The sequence below is a fragment of the Leptomonas pyrrhocoris genome, assembly GCF_001293395.1.
Source record: "Leptomonas pyrrhocoris isolate H10 chromosome Unknown, whole genome shotgun sequence".
Taxonomy (NCBI): domain Eukaryota; phylum Euglenozoa; class Kinetoplastea; order Trypanosomatida; family Trypanosomatidae; genus Leptomonas; species Leptomonas pyrrhocoris.
Window position 1 is genome coordinate 17,629 of NW_015438363.1, and position 16,663 is coordinate 34,291.

The window sequence follows — 16,663 nt, forward strand, 5'->3', positions numbered from 1 at the left end:
CGCACCTGCACAAAGTGGGGAGAGAGCAAGGCTTCAGCGAAGGAAGATATGCCAACTTGAAAATTGACTGCGGCTCGAAAGGTAGTGAGAGGAAAATGCGAAAAGTCGATGTGCCGCTCGTGTTTAGTTGATTGCCTAAAGAAAAACAACAACGACTTGCCGTCAACGTCAAAACCGAACCGCGATGATGAAAGCTAGCGAAACGGAAGAATAATATGGGAGCCTGAAAACGAAAAAATAATGGTACGTACCGCGTCGTATATGCATATATATATAATGTGTCCAACACGTTTCATTTCTTTCATATTGCTCTTCTTGCTCGATGCTGTTGTAAAAAACGGGAAAGAGAAAAGGGACCACGACCCATGGATTCTTGCCAGCGGCTTGTTTCAAGATGCCGTGCGCGGCTGCGTGTTGTACTTACGTCCAAGGCAAGGAGACCATACAGAATGCGTTTCTGTATTTGTCTGCCCTTTGGGACAGTTGTGGCATCTTCCTGTGTGGCGAGAACTTTTTCATCGTTGTTTCTGTGTTTTTCATTTCTCGGTACCTTTCGCTCTCCGCTCTCCGCTCTTCGTTCTCTCTGTTTCTCTTGATACGTTTTCTTTCCTATCACGGCTGCCGTGTTCTTTTGTGTTATTATCGGCTTCTGATGCCGTCCCAGCATCCTACCGCCGGGGGCGTTTTGTGATCCACTGCAGCTTTTTTAGAGCCCACTTTTCTCCCCTACTTCTCCGACTGCTTCACTGCTTCTCTTTGCGTTGAACTGCAGCGTCCAGTAAATGCCGGCAAAGAAGGGAAAGGGCAAGAAGGAGGCTGCAGGGAAGAGCAGCGCAGAGACGGCGCGGCTGACGCAGCTGCGCGCGCAGGAAGCCGAGGCGGAACGTTTTCTGCGCAACGAAAACGAGCGCCGCCAGCGCGATGAGCTGGAGGAGCGCATCACCTTTCTCCGTGATGAGCAGGTGCGAGCGCTGCGCGAAAAGGACAACCGACTGGGCGAGCTCACACAACACCTGAAGCGTGTCACAGCGGCTAAGGAGGAGGAGCAAGCAGCATACGAGCTCCAGATAAAACAGCTGAGCAACGCGCAAGAAGTGTTTCTCAGCGAGAACAGCCTTTCCAAGGTGGAGATGGACGAGCTTAGAGTGCTTGTACAGAAGGAGCGAACGTCGACTGCGATGCAGTTGGAACAACTACGAGAGACGTTGGAAGCAGAGCGGTGTGCGAGCAATGACGACAGACAACGCCTTCGCGCGCAAGCATGTGAGGCGCTAGCGCAAGCGGAGGTGCTTCGGCAGCGTCTGCAGCGTATGTCAGAGGAAAACGATTTTCAAGAGCGCAGCTTCAATCTGCAACGGCGTGAGATGGAGAAGGACCTCGAGAAGGCTCTGGCAACCGGAAAAGCACTTCGCGAGGCATTGGATGAAAGGGACGCCGACGGTCGCAAAAATGTCGCGTTGTTGGAGTTGTTGAATGCGCAGCTCGAGGCGGACACCCGCCGCCACGAGACGGAGATGGTCGCAGAGCAGGAGAGTACTCGTCGTGCAAAGGAAGACGCGGACCGTCTGGCGTCGGCATGTACTGCTGCACACGAGGCACTGGACAAAGTGCGACGGGGGGCGCAGGAGGCGAAGCAGTCAGCTGATGCGGAGCTGCACGAACTGAAGCAGCTGATGGAGCAGGTGAGGTTTGACGCGGAGTACTTGCGTCGTGAACTGGACACCCTGAATGCTGAGCACCGCGAGGCTGCTGAGAAGGCGGAGAAGAAGGCACAGGCACTGCAAGCAGAATTGCAGCAGACTCAGGTGGAGCTGGAGGCGGCGACGAAAGAAAACGAGGAGGTGAAGTCGCTGCTTCTCCGAAAAGAACGGGAGCATTTCGACAAGGTCACGTTTCTCAACGCGCAGGTCTCGAACGGGCGCACAACCACTGCGCAGCTACGGGAAGAGGTGCAGCGGCTGCGCGACCACCACGAAAAGGATCGGCAGCACTACGAGTCTTCGAACCAGAAGGCAACGCAGCGACTAGAGAGTCACATCGCCGCGGAAAAGGACCGCAACCAGGTGAAACACTCATACGATGAGGCTGTGTTGGCGGAGACGGACGCGCTAAAGAGAAAAGTATCGGGACTGCATGCGCAGCTGGCGTCGCAAAAGGAGGAGTTCGAGCAGCTGCGCACCAGCAAAGACGACGAGATTGCGCGGCTGCGCGGCATCCTCGATGTTCATTTCATCCCCAACCGCAAAGATGCGGAAGTGGCCCGTGAGAGCGTTCGCTCCGACGCCGTTTTTCTGCTGAAGGAGGAGCTGTGCATCCTGGAGGAGAAGATGCAGCAAAGAGAAAAGGTGCGAGAGGAGACTGAGGCGATGTTGCGCTCGCGTGTTGCGGATCAAGCGGACGTAATCGCTGCTCTGCAGCTGGATCTGAAGCAGGCCCAGCTCGGCGGCAACGAGAGCATGCGCGCGCTTGAGAAAGAGATTGTCCGTTTACAAAAAACGCTTGAGATGCACCAAATCGCTTAAACTTAACGAAATGCCACATTGTTCAACGATGTTGTGAACCGATGTACTATTGTATTTAGTTAAGAGCAAAGAAGAGAGGAAGAACGACAGACGCACACGCGGGACAGCAAAGATCTACTCCCTTCTTGTTGTTTTGTCGTCGATGCAATTCCTTTCCTTTTTTACTCTCTCTGGTGTTCTGTTTTGTACATATCAAGCTGCTCACGATGTATGCTTGGGGTTTTCTTTCTTTCCTTTTCTCCCCCTTTGTTTTTGTTTTACACTGGAGCCGTTGTCACTTCGAGCATCAATTCCCTTGAAGTGTGCTTTGCATCGTTGGACGTCTGCCCGTAGATGCTCGAAACGGTGAAAGTGTATGTGTTTACTCGTTGAGAAAAGTCGTCGAATAAACGTAGAGCTCCCTCAGTGTGACTTCCACGGTGGGTGTTGACGTGTTTTTTTTTTGTTTAAGGCACACGTGGGAGAGTGAAAGCAAAAGTGGAGCGCTAATGGGAAACTACGGTCACGAGCACTGGCCTCTGACGGACCTCAGTCAAATAAAGAGCAAGCAAGTGTCATTTATGTATTGAACTCTTTAGCGTGTGTGTGGATAGCTCCTCTACCTTCTTATTCTTTTTGTTGTTTTTACGACATTCCTTCTCCGCTTCTTTTATTGCTCCTTGGTCGCTCACCATCGTCGCCACATCCAGTAGTCACCGCGCACGGTGATCCTCTGTGTTGGCTCGTGAACCGTCGGCAGCGTGGCAGAACACACACACCCACACACAAACATTGTCACTTATACATATAACTGCGGTGTTTCGCAGTGCTTAGGCACTCATCATCCGCAGCTTTCATTTCTTTTGTTTTCAAGACATTTTTCCCTTTCTGTTTGGATATGGAGCCGGCTTCCAGTGGCAAAGTCACGGGCGTCTACGGTGGCGATCGCGTGCCTGGGGCGTACCTCAAAACACGCACCGGTGTCGTGCGCGGGGAGGAGTTGTTTAGTCGGCCTGATCTGGAGCGTCCGTGGCGATCTGCTGACAAGCAGCGGACGGCGGCGGCCATCGCGTTGAAGGAGAAGGAGATCGAGGAGCTGGTGCGGCTGTGCTCAAACCTGCGAACGGAGCTGGGCAACGCAAAGAGCGACATGCGCTACGTGGAGTACGCCGTAACAGAGAAGTCGAGGCAGCAGCTGGAGGAGAAGAAAGTTGAGATGAATACGTTACGCGACCGCGTGGATGAGTTAGAGAAGCAGCAGCGAGAGTCCGCAGAGGCCGCGGAGAGCCAAATTCGCCTGCTTCGCTCGCAGGGGGAGAACGCAGCCCTCGGCTTGAAGAGTGAGGCCCGAATCGCAACGGAGCGCTGCGCCGAACTGGCCAAGATGTACCAGAAGCAGATCGAAGACGTCAAGGCGGCCGGCGTGCGTGAGGTGGAGTACGTGGAGTCGCGCTTCAAAGCCCGCGTCGAGGAGCTCACCTCGGAGTTGAAGGCGGTGCGCGAAACCCACGGCGCCACCGTGGACCGCTATCGCGAGCAAGAGGCGCAGTCGCAGAGCACGGTGTTCAAGGTGGAGGCGGACTACAAAGAGCGTCTGCGGTCGTCGGAGCAGCGCGTGGAGGACCAGCGCAAGGAATACGAGGCACAGCTGGCGAAGGAGCGGAAGGACAAAGAATCCGCCCTGGCAGAGGCACGAAAAGGCGTGGAGAAACTGGCGAAGGTCCTGGCAGACAAGGACGACTTAGTGGAGAAGCAGAAGTTGTGGAACGGCTTTCTTCTCTCCCACCTGGACGCGTTCTACCACAACTTCGTCGCTGCCTCGCCCGACATCGCGGTGGAGCCGGTCAGCGCGCAGCTGCAGCAGCTGCCCGACCTGTACGTGCCGCGCTGTATCCTCGAAGATCCCGAGGCGAAGGTGGCGGTGGAGCGCGTCGCCTACCGCGTCATGCAACTGAAACAGATGAAGGACTTTCCAGTCGTGAGCGGCACGCCGCCGTCGCCGCAGCAGCGCCTGCCCACGGTGGACTTGCTCGACCACGTGACGGAGCGTCAGACGCGCCTGCTGCGCGCCCTGCACGAGCTCGAGGACAGGCAGAGCGAGATGGACACCACCGTCGCCAGTGTTGTGTCACGGCTGTGCTTCTTTAGTGATAACTTGGAGAGCTGCCTGCGTGACAGCCCGCCGGCGGTGCCGCCCCCTCTGCGCGATGTCGTCTTTGTGTGTCTCTGCGTGCCCGCCGGCCGTGTGATGTGGGCCGCCAACACGGAGATGATGCGGTCGTCGATGCAGCTGCTGTACAGCGCACTTCGATTGAAGATGGGCGAGTACGGGTGCTACGAGTGCTACAGCGATGATGTGTCGATGCTTCTCGCCTTCGCAAACGCCACGGCGGCCTGCCGCTTTTGCACCGAAAGCCAGGAGTGGCTGCTGCGGCTACCGTGGCCGGCGGAGCTGCTGCAGATGCCCGAAGGGCAGGAGGAGCGCACGTCCGGCGGCCGCGTGGTGTACCGTGGCCTGCGGGTCTCGATGGCCCTGCACGCTGGCGAGGCGTACGTGGAGCCGTCGGGCATCGTCTTTCACCGCACCTACCGCCATCACTACTACGGCACGGCGGTGTCGCAGCTCGTGCACATCTGCGCGCTTGCCCAAGGCGGCCAAATCATCGCCTCGGCAGCTGCGTGGAATTTGTGTGTGCGACGCAAGAACGAGCTGGGCGCGCTGGCGGCGAAGAGCCTCGGCAGCTCCCCTATCGCCTTCTTCAACAGCCAGTCCGGCATTCAGGAGCGACAAAACATTGAGCTGGTGCAGATCCTGCCCATGGAGCTCGAGGGGCGGAGCTTCAAGTCGCCGGACAGGGCCGCTGTACCGACAGTGTCCGCCCTCACCGGGGTGAAGGAGTCGGTGCTGGCGGCGGAGGTGGCAGCCGTGGAATCGCAGCGCGAGCGCATGCGGGACGCGGTGGCGCTGCTGCAGGAAGAAGGTAAAAGCATTCAAAACGAGATGGGTGGACTGGTGGAGCGGGCGCGGGCGGCGCAGCCGTACTTCCACGTTCTCCCTCCCTCTGAGATGGTGTCGCAGATGAACGACCTGTACAGCGTGATGGAGAAGGTCGCCATTCGTGCTGAAGAGCTCTACGGTGATCTGCAGGACGTTGCACACGCGCAGGAGGAGCTGGAGGCGCAGACGCGAGGGATTAAAGAGTATTTTCTGCAGCAGGAGGTACTTCTGGGCCGCGAGGACGACCTCCGCACGGAGACAGAGGCGGTGCGGCAGCACTTTGAGCAGCAGCTGCAGAAGCACCGTGAGAAACACCGTGCGGAGGTAGATCGTCTGCAGCAGTCCGTCCAGGAAAAGGAGCAAGCCATGCGGAAAGCGTTTCAGCAGTTCGGCACAAAATAAAAGAAGAAGGTGTTTGTCGAAGAGTGCGACGAGTCTCTTTTCAAATGCGTCTCTGTGCCGCTGCCGCTGCTGCTGCTGTTGAAAAAAAGATTAGTGCGAAACGAGCATCTTTACCGGTGTTCGTCTGCGTTTATTTTTGTTTCTGAATTCCGCGGCGCAGCTACTTGTTTCACCCGTCATCTTTTTCTCTGCCTTGAGCAGGGCACAATTGCCGTGCGCTAAACCGCCTTCCTTTCTTTTTCTTTTAGACGCTTTTTTTTTTTTGCGCCCAATAGAACTACGCGGCACCTACAGTGCTTCTGATAGATGCAACTAGATATACTCGACTTCTTTTGTGTTTATCCAATCCTTGGGCCATGATGGCCCAAGACATCTCCGTTGTCCAGTATTTGTTATGCCAATGTTGACAGAAGAGAAAGCGTAACCATACCTTGCAGTCTGTGCACTTCGCTGTTAGAGGATTATTTGGCACGGTAAACGCGTATTTCGAACACGCGAGAGAGAGAGAGAGAGGAGCCGATGTTGAGTAACGGTGGGCGTGTGCGTCGCATGCTAGCAAAACATGAAGACGGAGAGCCGGTATGAGAAGGCTCACAACTAAGCCTTTGCGCTGTTTTCTACGTTAGAGAGGAATTTAGCATAATGAGCGGCGGGCGTGATTTCTTTTTTTTTCCTTTTTTGATGGAGGCTCCGCCGAAATGGAATCGTATGCTTGCGGAACAGTTTATTTTTATTATTGTTGCTTCGTGCGTGGATTTCGTTACCGATGGTCCTTGCGGCACTTTTATGACATCGCCTTCCTTTCCCTTTTTCTTCATTTTTGACGTTCCTGCGGACAGCACAGCGCGAAGGAGTTCCACCCACGCCGCGCTTCACTCCCACGCTGACTACTGAGTCGATACCCGCCCAACATTACAGGTGGAAACGGAAGTTCTTTGTTTTGCCTTTTGTCTTATCATGGCGGAGTCCGTGATCCGCATTAAGCGGAACCACTACGTCCACATCCTGGACAACAACACCAACGTGACACGCACCTTGGTGGGACCGGACATTTACACCCGAAAGGAGCACGAAACGTGCCTCTTCGAGCCGCGCCCCTGCATATCCGTCCCACCGCGGCACTACTGCGTGGTTCAGAACCCCTGCGTGCGCACCGCTGCGGGGGATGCCGCCCTCGACGCGTCCGGGCAGGTGCAGCTGCGCCTCGGCGACGCAGAGATTCGCTTCGAGGGCGAGCCGTTCCCGCTGCACCCGGGCGAGGTCATAGAGGAGGCAGAGGGGCAGGCGGTGCGCAAGCTGCAACTTATCCCGAGCAACACCGGGTACTACGTCCGTTGTGTGCGCGACTTCACGGACGGCGGCGCCACCGTCGTTGCAGGGAAGGAATGGATGGTGGAGGGGCCGCAGACGTACCGGCCACGGGTGGAGGTGATGGTGGTGGCGGAGGTGAAGGCGACGGTGGTGCGGCCGAACACGGCGCTGCTGCTGGAGGCGAAGGTGAACTTTACGGACCGCCGCGGGCAGCGCCGCGTCGCCGGCGAGCGTTGGCTGGAGCGCAAGCTGGGCGCCTACCTGCCCTCCGTGGAAGAAACGGTCGTCTCTCTGGTGCAGGGTGTCCTGCTGAACGCGACGCGTGCCCTGCATCTGAGAGCCACGCGGACCTTCACAGACGCCTACGACAAGACACGCAACGCGGGAGAAGAGTGGCTGGTGACCTCTGCGGACGCCCCGGTGCACATCGTCGACGCCTACGAGACGAAGATGGCCGACGTGAAGGCCGTCTCGCTCAACTCGAAGGAGTACGCCATCGTCCACCACCCGGTCGATGCCGACACGGGCCGCAACCGCTTCGGCGAGACCGTCGTGCGCCGTGGCGAGTGCACCTTCTTTCTGCAGCCCGGCGAGTCGATGCCGGCGGGGGTGGAGCCGGTACTCGTGGTGGGTAAGGAGGAAGCGCTGCTGCTGGAGGCGGTGTGCGAGTATCACGACGGCGACGTGGTGCGGAAGCCCGGCCGTCGGTGGATGCTGTGTGGACCGTGCGAGTACACCCCCGCGAACGAGGTGAAGCTGCTCGAGCACCGCCGTGTGATTGCGCTGGATAAGAACGAGGGGATTTACGTGATGAACACGAAGACGGGCGGGGTGCGCGCCGTGATTGGCGAGCCCTACCTGCCCGACGTGCACGAGGTGCTGTGGGAGAAACAGCTGCCCATCGCCGTGGAGGAGTTGCTGGATTCACCCAACGGCCGCATCCGGACGACGGAGCGCAACCCCAACTTTGTGAGCCACCGCGAGAAGCACCGCATTATCCGCTTCAACGTGCAGCACAACGCCGCGGTGCAGATCTACGACTACCACAAGAAGCAGCCGCGGATTGTTCTGGGTCCCAACCTGGTGATGCTGGCCCCGCACGAGGAGTTCACCGTGCTCTCCCTGAGCGGCGGCGCACCCAAGGTGCCGAACTCGCTGCAGTCGCTGCAGCTCTTTCTGGGTCCTCGGTTCTCGAGCGACACGATCGTGGTCGAGACCTCCGACCACGCCCGCCTGCGCCTGCGGCTCTCGTACAACTGGTACTTTGACATCAACCGCACTGAACCGGCGCAGAAGACGTTCTCCGTGCCTGACTTTATCGGGGACTGCTGCAAGACGATCGCGAGCCGCGTGCGCGGTGCCGTCGCCGCCGAGGACTTCGACTCCTTCCACCGCAACTCCGCCAAAATAATCCGCACCGCCGTCTTCGGCGTCGACGAGGCGGGCGAGATAAAAAAGGAGCTGCGCTTTAACGCGAACGACTTCGTTGTGACGAACATCGACGTGCAGTCGTCGGAGCCGACGGATGAGAAGACGCGCGACAGCCTGCAGAAGTCGGTGCAGCTCGCGATTGAGATAACGACAAAATCGCAGGAGGCTGCTGCGCGACACGGCAACGAGTTGAAGGATCAGGAGGCAAAGGGCCAGCTGGAACGGCAGAAGCTTGTGGACAAGATAGAAGTGGAGAATGCGAAGACGCAGTGGCTGGAGCTGCAGGCGGGGAGTGAGGCGCTGCAGGCGAGCGGGCAGTCCGTGGCGGAGGCGAAGGCGCGCGCCGAGGCGCTGCTGATCGAGGTCAAGTCGGAGCTGCAACAGGCGCAGATGCGGGCGAAGGCGTATCGCATTTCGGCCGAAGCGGAGCTGCAGAAGCTGCAGCAGCGGCAGGCGCTGGAGCTGGAGTACACGAAGCGGCAAAATGAGATGGACGTGGTGAAGGCGCAGGCTGCTGCGGAGGCGGAGGCGGAGAAGGTGAAGCGCATGGTGGACGCCATCGGCCGAGAAACGTTGGTGGCCATCGCCCGTGCCGGCCCGGAGACGCAGGCGAAGCTGCTCGGCAGTCTCGGCCTCAAAGGCTACTTGATCACTGACGGCAATAGCCCCGTCAACTTGTTTGGTGCTGCCAAGGGCATGATTGGGGACGCTACGAAGTGAGGTTTAGGGAGTGTCTCAGACTGATTTGGGGTTTCTTCTTCTTTTTTGTGGGCGGTGTGCCAACCCTTCACAGACAGCGTAGCGCTGTAAAGGCGGATGTCGCACCTCCAACGGCTCCGTACGCCTCGTACACTCGGAGGGAGGGATGGGATGCCACCTCGCCTGACTTTCTCCGACACATCAACAAACATGTGTGTGTTTGATTTTCTCATTTTATCGGCTCGGTTTTTTTTTTTGCTACTTTACGTCTCTGCACGACACGACAACAGAAGGAAAGAAAAACGGCAGATGAGTGTTTTGCGTCGACTCTAGCGCCTTTTCAACACTTCAATGGGGTTGCCGGATGGCGCGGTCGTGGAGATGTGCGCAATGCGCTCACGCCAGCTTCTGTGACTCGCGCTCGACGCTCTCAGAGAAGGGAGGTGCAGGCAAACTACCCCTCAACGGCGCAGCAGAGGCGGTCAAAGCCGCAAACCGCAGCAAGTGCATCGACAACTCGTGGGCTTCAAGTGAAAGAAAGTAGAAAAACCAACCTCTTGTGGTTTTGCACGCCACCTATGTAACTCAGGCGCCTCTAACGCTCTTCTTTGTCTTCTCTTCTCTCCTCATTTTCCACGCCTTCGTGGACGCACCTTTCCCCCCTGCGTTTCTGGCGTGAAGTGACGTGTGCTGGAGGGCTTTTGGCGAAGGCAGCACCGCTCTTTTCAACGTGACGTATTCAGTAGCACGCACACATACGTGGAATCGTCCTTCAACGCTTGCGATTTCCCACTCGTGTCGCTTCTCGTGGACGTACTAAAAGAAAAACACGGATCAGAACACTTCGTGCGGATATATTTGACCAACTCCCCGCGGCTCGATCACCGTAGGCTTCCCGAAATTGCACAGCGACGGTTTTTTTTTTTACCTTTTTGTTGTTCTCTTTTGTAGCTGTCGCCACCATGCCGCAGAAATACTCCGACATGCACTACATGGCTGACATGCCAAAGGCCATGATCGAAGACGCGCAGACGACGGTAATCGAGGCATTCGATTCGGAGTCGCTGGAGAACGCAGTGGCGACGCACATTAAGCACGAGTTTGTGAAGAAGTACAAGGGCGTCTGGCACTGCGTGGTGGGGCGGAACTTCGGCTCCTTCGTGTCACACGAGATGAAGGGCTACATCTACATCACGTGGGGACAGGTGTCGATTCTGCTGTGGAAGACGGTGACCTGAGCCGCACCTGAGAGAGGGGATGTGAGATGTTTTCTACTGCCGCTGCTGCCGCCGCTGTTGCTGTGGGGCGCCGAAGCCGAATTTACAGCAGCACATTTTTGAAAACGGAGGAAAGCAGCGGCTGCACGTTTTGGGGAAGCACATTGTTTTCCAACACCCAAGCAAATGCGGTGATGCGCGGTGATACGTCGAAGGCGTCGCCTGCAACGGATGTATAGACTCTTCCATTTATGTTCTTTTTTTTCTTGTTTGGTGGTGTTACGTCGTTTGCATGTAAAAAAAAGTCTAATTCTGCGGCAGGCAGCTCGCTGCGCTGAGAGAAACTAAAATTCTAAACAGCGCACCATCGGAAATGGTTAACGAGCAGCGCTGAAGCGTTACCGAGGATGTTCCATCACTTTCGCTAGCGAAGTGAGGGAGGTGGAAGAGGCAAACTTCACCTTCTGAGTGCGATATGTAACGGTGCGGAGGTGAAAGAGTGTGTTGTTCTCGTCTACATGTGTCACAGCTCTTTGACAGTGGGTTTCTCCCATGGACGAGATCTACCGCTGTTTCGGACAAAAAAGGGGCAAAGCCTTGTAACCGCGGTGCTGTAACTTGGTTTCCATTCTCTCGCCTCTGCTAACTTCTTTTGCTTCGTGTTCCTTCATTTTCGCTTCGAACGTCGTTTAGAAGCACAACAACAAACGTGGCATATTTTCCCTTATCTCTGCTGCTTCCCGCACTTGAAAAGAAGTTGCACAAAATGGCTGGCAAGTTTCGTGGGGAGGTGGGCAAGCTCTCCAAGCCAAAGAAGAACAAGTCATCAAAGCGCGCCAAGAGTAAAAAGGTCGTCTCGTTAGTGAAGCGCAGCCGCAAGTTAGACTCCGAAGCGCTGCAGAGCCGAATTGCCGAACTCACAAGCGGCAACGCGGCCGGCGCACACCCAACGATTGGCAGCAAAGCAGCGAAGGCCAGCGCGGCGGGAGGGTCTCCATCGGGCAAGGTGCAGGTGGGCAAGGCGGCGCTAGAGGTGGTGGGCAAAGGCAAGCGGGAGCGCATCGTTCCAGAGAAGGACGTTGCCGTGCAGCGGACCACCGCAGAAGCCATCGGACTTAAGATTCTGCACCAGGCCGTCAAGAATCAGAGCCACGAGCGACTCCTCCCCCACCAAAACCGACACGACTACGAGTACCGGCTGCGCTCGGTGGCCACGATGGGCGTCGTGCAGCTCTTTAACTCGTTGGCGCAGTCGCGGAAGGCCAGCGCCGCGCTAGAGGCGGAGGAATCGCGGATGACATCTGACAAGGTGATGGAGAAGAAGCAGGTGGCGTCGAAGGAGGCGTTCCTCGCAGCTCTGCGGCAGCCGCAGCATCGCTAAGGGAGCTCGTTTCTGTTCTCTTTCCAGAACGACCCCCGTGGTGTTCAGCCGCCGTGCTTGGTGTGGGCTGCTGCGTTGGTGGCGAAGCGGCGGGGCAGCGTTTAATACCTTGTTGGATAATTGTTCGATTAAGTAGTCTGCGCCCCACACGCCTGTGGCAATAACACGTAAAGCGCCGTGAACAAAGAGAAGGGGTCCAAAGCAAAGCGCGTGCATTGGACAGACGGAATGTAACAGCTCCTTTTTGATATATTTGAAGGTTCCACAAGCGACGCACACTGGCACGAGGCAGAGAGCAGCCTGCAAGTTGCAGCTTACCTCTTGTCACCTCGCTGTCCAACTCAGTGTCGAGCAGCGTTTCTCAAGCCGAACACAAAAGCACCGCCTTCTTCTGTATACACAAAAGGCTTTGCTGGAAACGATCGGAGCGACTCTGTTGTGCCACGTGTTCAACCTCCGTTTCTCTGTCGGGCTTCTCGCACCTTCCCAAAAGTTGTATTCCTTCTCTCTCTCCCCTTACTATTTGTTCATCCGCCTAACCACTAAACTACCCGATTGTTTTCTTCACACGCCGTCTGTGCGGCTTTTCACAGAGGCGAACCGTATTGCAGCTTCTTCTGCTATCGATCAAGGAAGACAGGAGCGCGCTACACCCACTTCGTCAACAAACTGCTTTCACAGCTGTAATCGTCGACTACGCCTCCCCCCCTCCTCCGCTGCTTTTTGTTGCCGTCGCGTTTTCCCCTCGTCGTGTGCGGAGCTCACGCAGGTCTTCTCTCCATTTCTCTGGTTTAGTGCTTTTGTTTTCCAACGCCGTTCATCTTGGATTCCTCATGTACCGCCCTAACGTGTGCTGCTTCATCTTTAATGAGAAGGTGGAGTTCCTGAGCTGCCAACGCATCAAGAGCGAGCACTATCAGTGTGTGCAGGGTGGCATCGAGGCTCGCGACCACGACGTGACGTTGGCCGCTTTTCGTGAGATCGAAGAAGAGATCGGGCTGCGTCCGGAGGACCTCACCTTCGTGCAGGAGATCCCGCCGCCCAACGGAGATGCGATGAACTTTGCGTACTCGCTCTCCGCGCACGCCAACCTTCGCAGCTACGGCTACATTGGACAGAAGCAACGCGTCTTGCTGTTCTATACGCCGTCAGCGAATATTGAAAAGGTGGTGCTCATCCCACCGCCAGAGCTGCACGCGCAACAGGAGTTTCGGAAGGTGGAGTGGCTGCCGATCGAGGAGCTGACGGCGCGGTCGATGCCGGAGAAGATGCACATTTTTCGGGCCGTGTCCGCCGTGGCCCCCGACCTTGCCCGGTCGTTTCTCCAGTCGAGAGGGATCCTTCCGGCTACATTGGAGTCCGCGAAGTATTAATTTATGTGCATACATCACCCTCGGAAAGACGAGTGAACGCAGTGGGCGAGACAGGCGGTCACCAAATCGGCGTGCATCATGGCTACCGCTACGATCTGGGTGTGAACAGACTCGTTGACATGCGAGGCTTTGTGTACACGTACTTCCGGAGACTCCTTTGCACACACTGAGATCGTTGTGTGCCCATTGAAACGTACATGTTCGTTTTTTGCTGACCGTCGTCTTTTTCTTTGTTTTCCGCGGCGCTTCGCTGCGTATACCGCAGCAGCGACCACGTGCAGCAGCGAAACGCTGTTTCATCGAACCAGCGTGAAAACACGCTTTTTCAGATTGTGCTTTTTTTTTTTAGGACGTTGTATTACGTCAGCGACGTTGCGTACCAAAAAACATGGGAGTGGTACAGCAAGAGAGGAGAACTGGAAAAGAAGTACGAAAGCACGACGCTGCCCGGTCAACGCGCGCATCACTGGCCGCACCGGTGTGTTATCTGTTTCTCTTCCGGCCTGAGCGGCAACGCACGAAGTCTCGCCGACGTCGAACCTCCCAGAAAGCACCGTTTTGTCTCCACGGCGGCGCCATGCATCACCGACCTGTTCTCTTTTCTAGCCTTCTCTCCTCACATCTTACTCCTTCTCCTTCTCCTTCCTCTTTTTTTTTTTTGCTTCCTTTCTTCACTGGAAACCACGCCATTTTCATCTCCACACACACACACCGAAGTAGGTTAGATTTCATTATATTTGGGGTTTTCACGTATCTCTTTCGTTCTCTTGCACCGTACCTTTGCGCGACTGCGTGGGAGAGAAGAAGAAGGGGAAGGAGCCAAGGCAACACGATTGTCCGTCCATTAACGAAACATACAAACCGAAAAAACCGGCACACACACACACAAGAAGAGACGCACGTGATAAATCGCGTTTGTTTTCCTTCTCATCATCCAGATCAACAGCTGCAGTTTCTCTTTTTTCTTCGTATTGTACACGAACAGAAAGGCGAAGAGCAAAGTATATAGTCCTAGTAGATCGCCTTTATTCTTCTTTGTCGTCTTTCCCCCGCTTTTACAGCTATTTATTTGTCGTGCTGTTGTATCTCTGCTGCCTCCGATAGCCATCAGAGCTGTGCTGTGTGTTGCGTCTTCAGCCGTGGTACGCTACGCGGACGAAGTCTACTGTGACCATTTGAAGGTGACTTTCTCTCTCTTAAAAAAAAAAAATTGTTTGTTTGCTTTGTCGTTGAGTCACCATACGCAATGGATCCGCCGCACGTCCCCCCGTCACCGCAGCAGGCGCCGATAGAGGCACCCGGCACCCACCACCCCGCCGTCTCCATGCGCACCGAGTCCACCATCTCGCTGGAGCTCATCCAATCCGTCACCATCAACCGTGAGAAGCTCTCGGAGTGGCACCACAAGATTCGCGCAAAGCTGTTTCCGATGGTGTCGGGCTTTTTCGTGCGCTGCCGCGTCGAGGACTCCGTCGACGGCCGTGCGCTGTACAAGGTTGGCCGCATCAAGACGCTCAAGCCGGACTGGTCCGTTGAGCTGGACCTCCTCACGATGGACGAAATTCGCGCCGGCCGCAACAACACGAACTACGACTGCATCAGCAATGCCAAACTGTCGGCGACGGAGTGCAACACGTGGCTGACGCGCGTGTCGCCGGAGTTGCTGTCGGAGATCACCTCGACGATCTACCGCATGGAGGAGCGCATGCACATGATGGAGGCCGTCATCCTAGCCGAGCCGGCCTTCCACAGCCGCCGCCGCGAGGATCGCCGGCGCGAGGAGCAGACGAGCTCGGCGGGTCCACCGGTGCCGGAGAAGTACGTCTTCTCGCAAAACGTGCTGCTGTGCGAGGACGACTACGTCAGCCTGCCGCAGACGGTGACGATTGTGGACTTGTTCCAGAACGCCATCGGGCCGAAGGGCGTGGCGGAGCCCGATACGCCGCGGGCCGGCGTCGCGCCGAACACCCGCTCCCGCGTCGGCGACGAGTCGGTGGCGAGCCACAGCACGATGATGCAACTGCAGGACATGCGCAACTACATGAACTCGCCCACGCAGCCGCCGGTGGACCCTACCCGCCTCATCGACATGATCCGCCGAGCCGCCAACCCCTCGCACAACAGCTTCACCTACGACAACTTGCCGGACTTCTGCAAGCTGGTCATCTCGGTCTGTAGTATGTGCCGCGAGGTGGTGGCGAAGGAGCCGCTCTTTGTGCACCTGAAAACGCCGGTCACCGTCTTTGGCGACATCCACGGCAACTTCGCCGATATGGGATACTTCCTGGAGAAGGTCATCGCCTTCGATGACGTGATGCTCAAGTACACGATGCAGAACCTCCTCTTTCTCGGCGACTACGTTGACCGCGGCGCCTTCTCACTGGAGTGCGTCATGTACCTCTTCGCCCTGAAGGTGATCAACCCAACCAAGGTGACGCTGCTGCGCGGCAACCACGAGTCGCCGGAGGTAAACGGCGACATGGACGTGTACGGCTACAGCTCCTTCAAGTACCAATGCCTCGACAAGTTCGGCCGCGACCGCGGGATGGACGTGTGGGTGGCGGTGAACGAAGTCTTCCAGTACCTCCCGGTGATCGCCGACATCGACAAGAAGATCTTCTGCGTCCACGGCGGCCTGCCGCAGTACTCGGGGGGCGAGGACAAGCGCCTGGAGATTTTGTCCGACCCGAACTTCCCGCGCATCCCCGTCGTGCAGTGCGCCGACCCGACCAACGTGGCGCAGCGCATGATGGTGAACGACCTTCTCTGGTCGGACCCCGCGCCGCCGGACCAGCAGCTGGACCGCTACGGCTTCGGCCCGAACCCGCGTGGACCGGACATTAAGACGTTCGGCTCGCGCGCCGTGGACATGTTCTGTGAGCGCTACAACTACCAGTACATCTTCCGCGCCCATCAGGAAAAGGCGGATGGCCTGCGGCTGTCCGACAACGCGCGTGTGGTGACCATCTTCTCCACCTCCGACTACGCCGGCCACCAGAACGGTGCGGGCTGCATCTTCGTAGCGAACGGAAAGATGCGCATGGCGATCAAGAAGCCGCAGCGACAGGAGGTGCAGCGAGATACGAAGGGACCTGTCTCGCCGCGGACGCTGGCGAAGAACGCGCCGGGCTTTGTGGTGCGCATGAAGAAGCCACAATAGTACAAGCGCTTACGAGGGAAGAGGGGGGGGGGGAATCCGTGGACAGGCGAGCGCTGCTGGTGGTGAGCCCAATGCGACCTGCGATCCAGAGAACTAGGATCCCCGTGGGAACGACGGTGAAATCACTTACGCCTGTCAATCCATATAAGAGAAGGGCAGCTCTCAAGTGACGGTGACGGAGGGCACGGTT

At 57.0% G+C, this 16,663-nt stretch overlaps 7 protein-coding genes across 13 annotated transcripts; all 7 read left to right on the plus strand.

Annotated features, from left to right (window-relative positions):
• Positions 1-643: 643 nt before the first annotated feature.
• On the plus strand, positions 644-2,522 carry ABB37_04201 (putative paraflagellar rod component par4; the record flags this gene model as incomplete). Of its 2 annotated transcripts, none has more annotated exons than XM_015801779.1 (1): positions 644-2,522. In XM_015801779.1, exon 1 carries the CDS (start codon positions 783-785, stop codon positions 2,520-2,522), a length of 1,740 nt encoding a protein of 579 aa, XP_015659180.1. In that variant the 5' UTR covers positions 644-782. The 2 variants fall into 2 exon arrangements, with proteins under 2 accessions (XP_015659180.1, XP_015659181.1); XM_015801780.1 differs by having other exon boundaries at positions 663-2,522.
• A 687-nt stretch (positions 2,523-3,209) lies between these two features.
• ABB37_04202 (hypothetical protein) lies at positions 3,210-5,901 on the plus strand (the record flags this gene model as incomplete). Its single annotated transcript, XM_015801781.1, has 1 exon — positions 3,210-5,901. The coding sequence occupies exon 1, from the start codon at positions 3,400-3,402 to the stop codon at positions 5,899-5,901; it is 2,502 nt and encodes an 833-aa protein (XP_015659182.1). The 5' UTR covers positions 3,210-3,399.
• Positions 5,902-6,738: 837 nt separating this feature from the next.
• On the plus strand, positions 6,739-9,363 carry ABB37_04203 (putative major vault protein; the record flags this gene model as incomplete). Of its 2 annotated transcripts, none has more annotated exons than XM_015801782.1 (1): positions 6,739-9,363. In XM_015801782.1, exon 1 carries the CDS (start codon positions 6,859-6,861, stop codon positions 9,361-9,363), a length of 2,505 nt encoding a protein of 834 aa, XP_015659183.1. In that variant the 5' UTR covers positions 6,739-6,858. The 2 variants fall into 2 exon arrangements, with proteins under 2 accessions (XP_015659183.1, XP_015659184.1); XM_015801783.1 differs by having other exon boundaries at positions 6,744-9,363.
• A 624-nt stretch (positions 9,364-9,987) lies between these two features.
• On the plus strand, positions 9,988-10,580 carry ABB37_04204 (putative dynein light chain; the record flags this gene model as incomplete). Of its 3 annotated transcripts, none has more annotated exons than XM_015801784.1 (1): positions 9,988-10,580. In XM_015801784.1, the coding sequence occupies exon 1, from the start codon at positions 10,305-10,307 to the stop codon at positions 10,578-10,580; it is 276 nt and encodes a 91-aa protein (XP_015659185.1). In that variant the 5' UTR covers positions 9,988-10,304. The 3 variants fall into 3 exon arrangements, with proteins under 3 accessions (XP_015659185.1, XP_015659186.1, XP_015659187.1); XM_015801785.1 differs by having other exon boundaries at positions 10,022-10,580; XM_015801786.1 differs by having other exon boundaries at positions 10,084-10,580.
• Positions 10,581-11,250: 670 nt separating this feature from the next.
• ABB37_04205 (hypothetical protein) lies at positions 11,251-11,940 on the plus strand (the record flags this gene model as incomplete). Its single annotated transcript, XM_015801787.1, has 1 exon — positions 11,251-11,940. Exon 1 carries the CDS (start codon positions 11,326-11,328, stop codon positions 11,938-11,940), a length of 615 nt encoding a protein of 204 aa, XP_015659188.1. The 5' UTR covers positions 11,251-11,325.
• Positions 11,941-12,531: 591 nt separating this feature from the next.
• ABB37_04206 (hypothetical protein) lies at positions 12,532-13,313 on the plus strand (the record flags this gene model as incomplete). 2 transcript variants are annotated; one of them, XM_015801788.1, is made up of 1 exon in its annotated part: positions 12,532-13,313. In XM_015801788.1, exon 1 carries the CDS (start codon positions 12,774-12,776, stop codon positions 13,311-13,313), a length of 540 nt encoding a protein of 179 aa, XP_015659189.1. In that variant the 5' UTR covers positions 12,532-12,773. The 2 variants fall into 2 exon arrangements, with proteins under 2 accessions (XP_015659189.1, XP_015659190.1); XM_015801789.1 differs by having other exon boundaries at positions 12,550-13,313.
• Positions 13,314-14,028: 715 nt separating this feature from the next.
• Positions 14,029-16,473, plus strand: ABB37_04207 (putative phosphoprotein phosphatase; the record flags this gene model as incomplete). Of its 2 annotated transcripts, none has more annotated exons than XM_015801790.1 (1): positions 14,029-16,473. In XM_015801790.1, the coding sequence occupies exon 1, from the start codon at positions 14,560-14,562 to the stop codon at positions 16,471-16,473; it is 1,914 nt and encodes a 637-aa protein (XP_015659191.1). In that variant the 5' UTR covers positions 14,029-14,559. The 2 variants fall into 2 exon arrangements, with proteins under 2 accessions (XP_015659191.1, XP_015659192.1); XM_015801791.1 differs by having other exon boundaries at positions 14,032-16,473.
• Between the last annotated feature and the right edge of the window lie 190 nt (positions 16,474-16,663).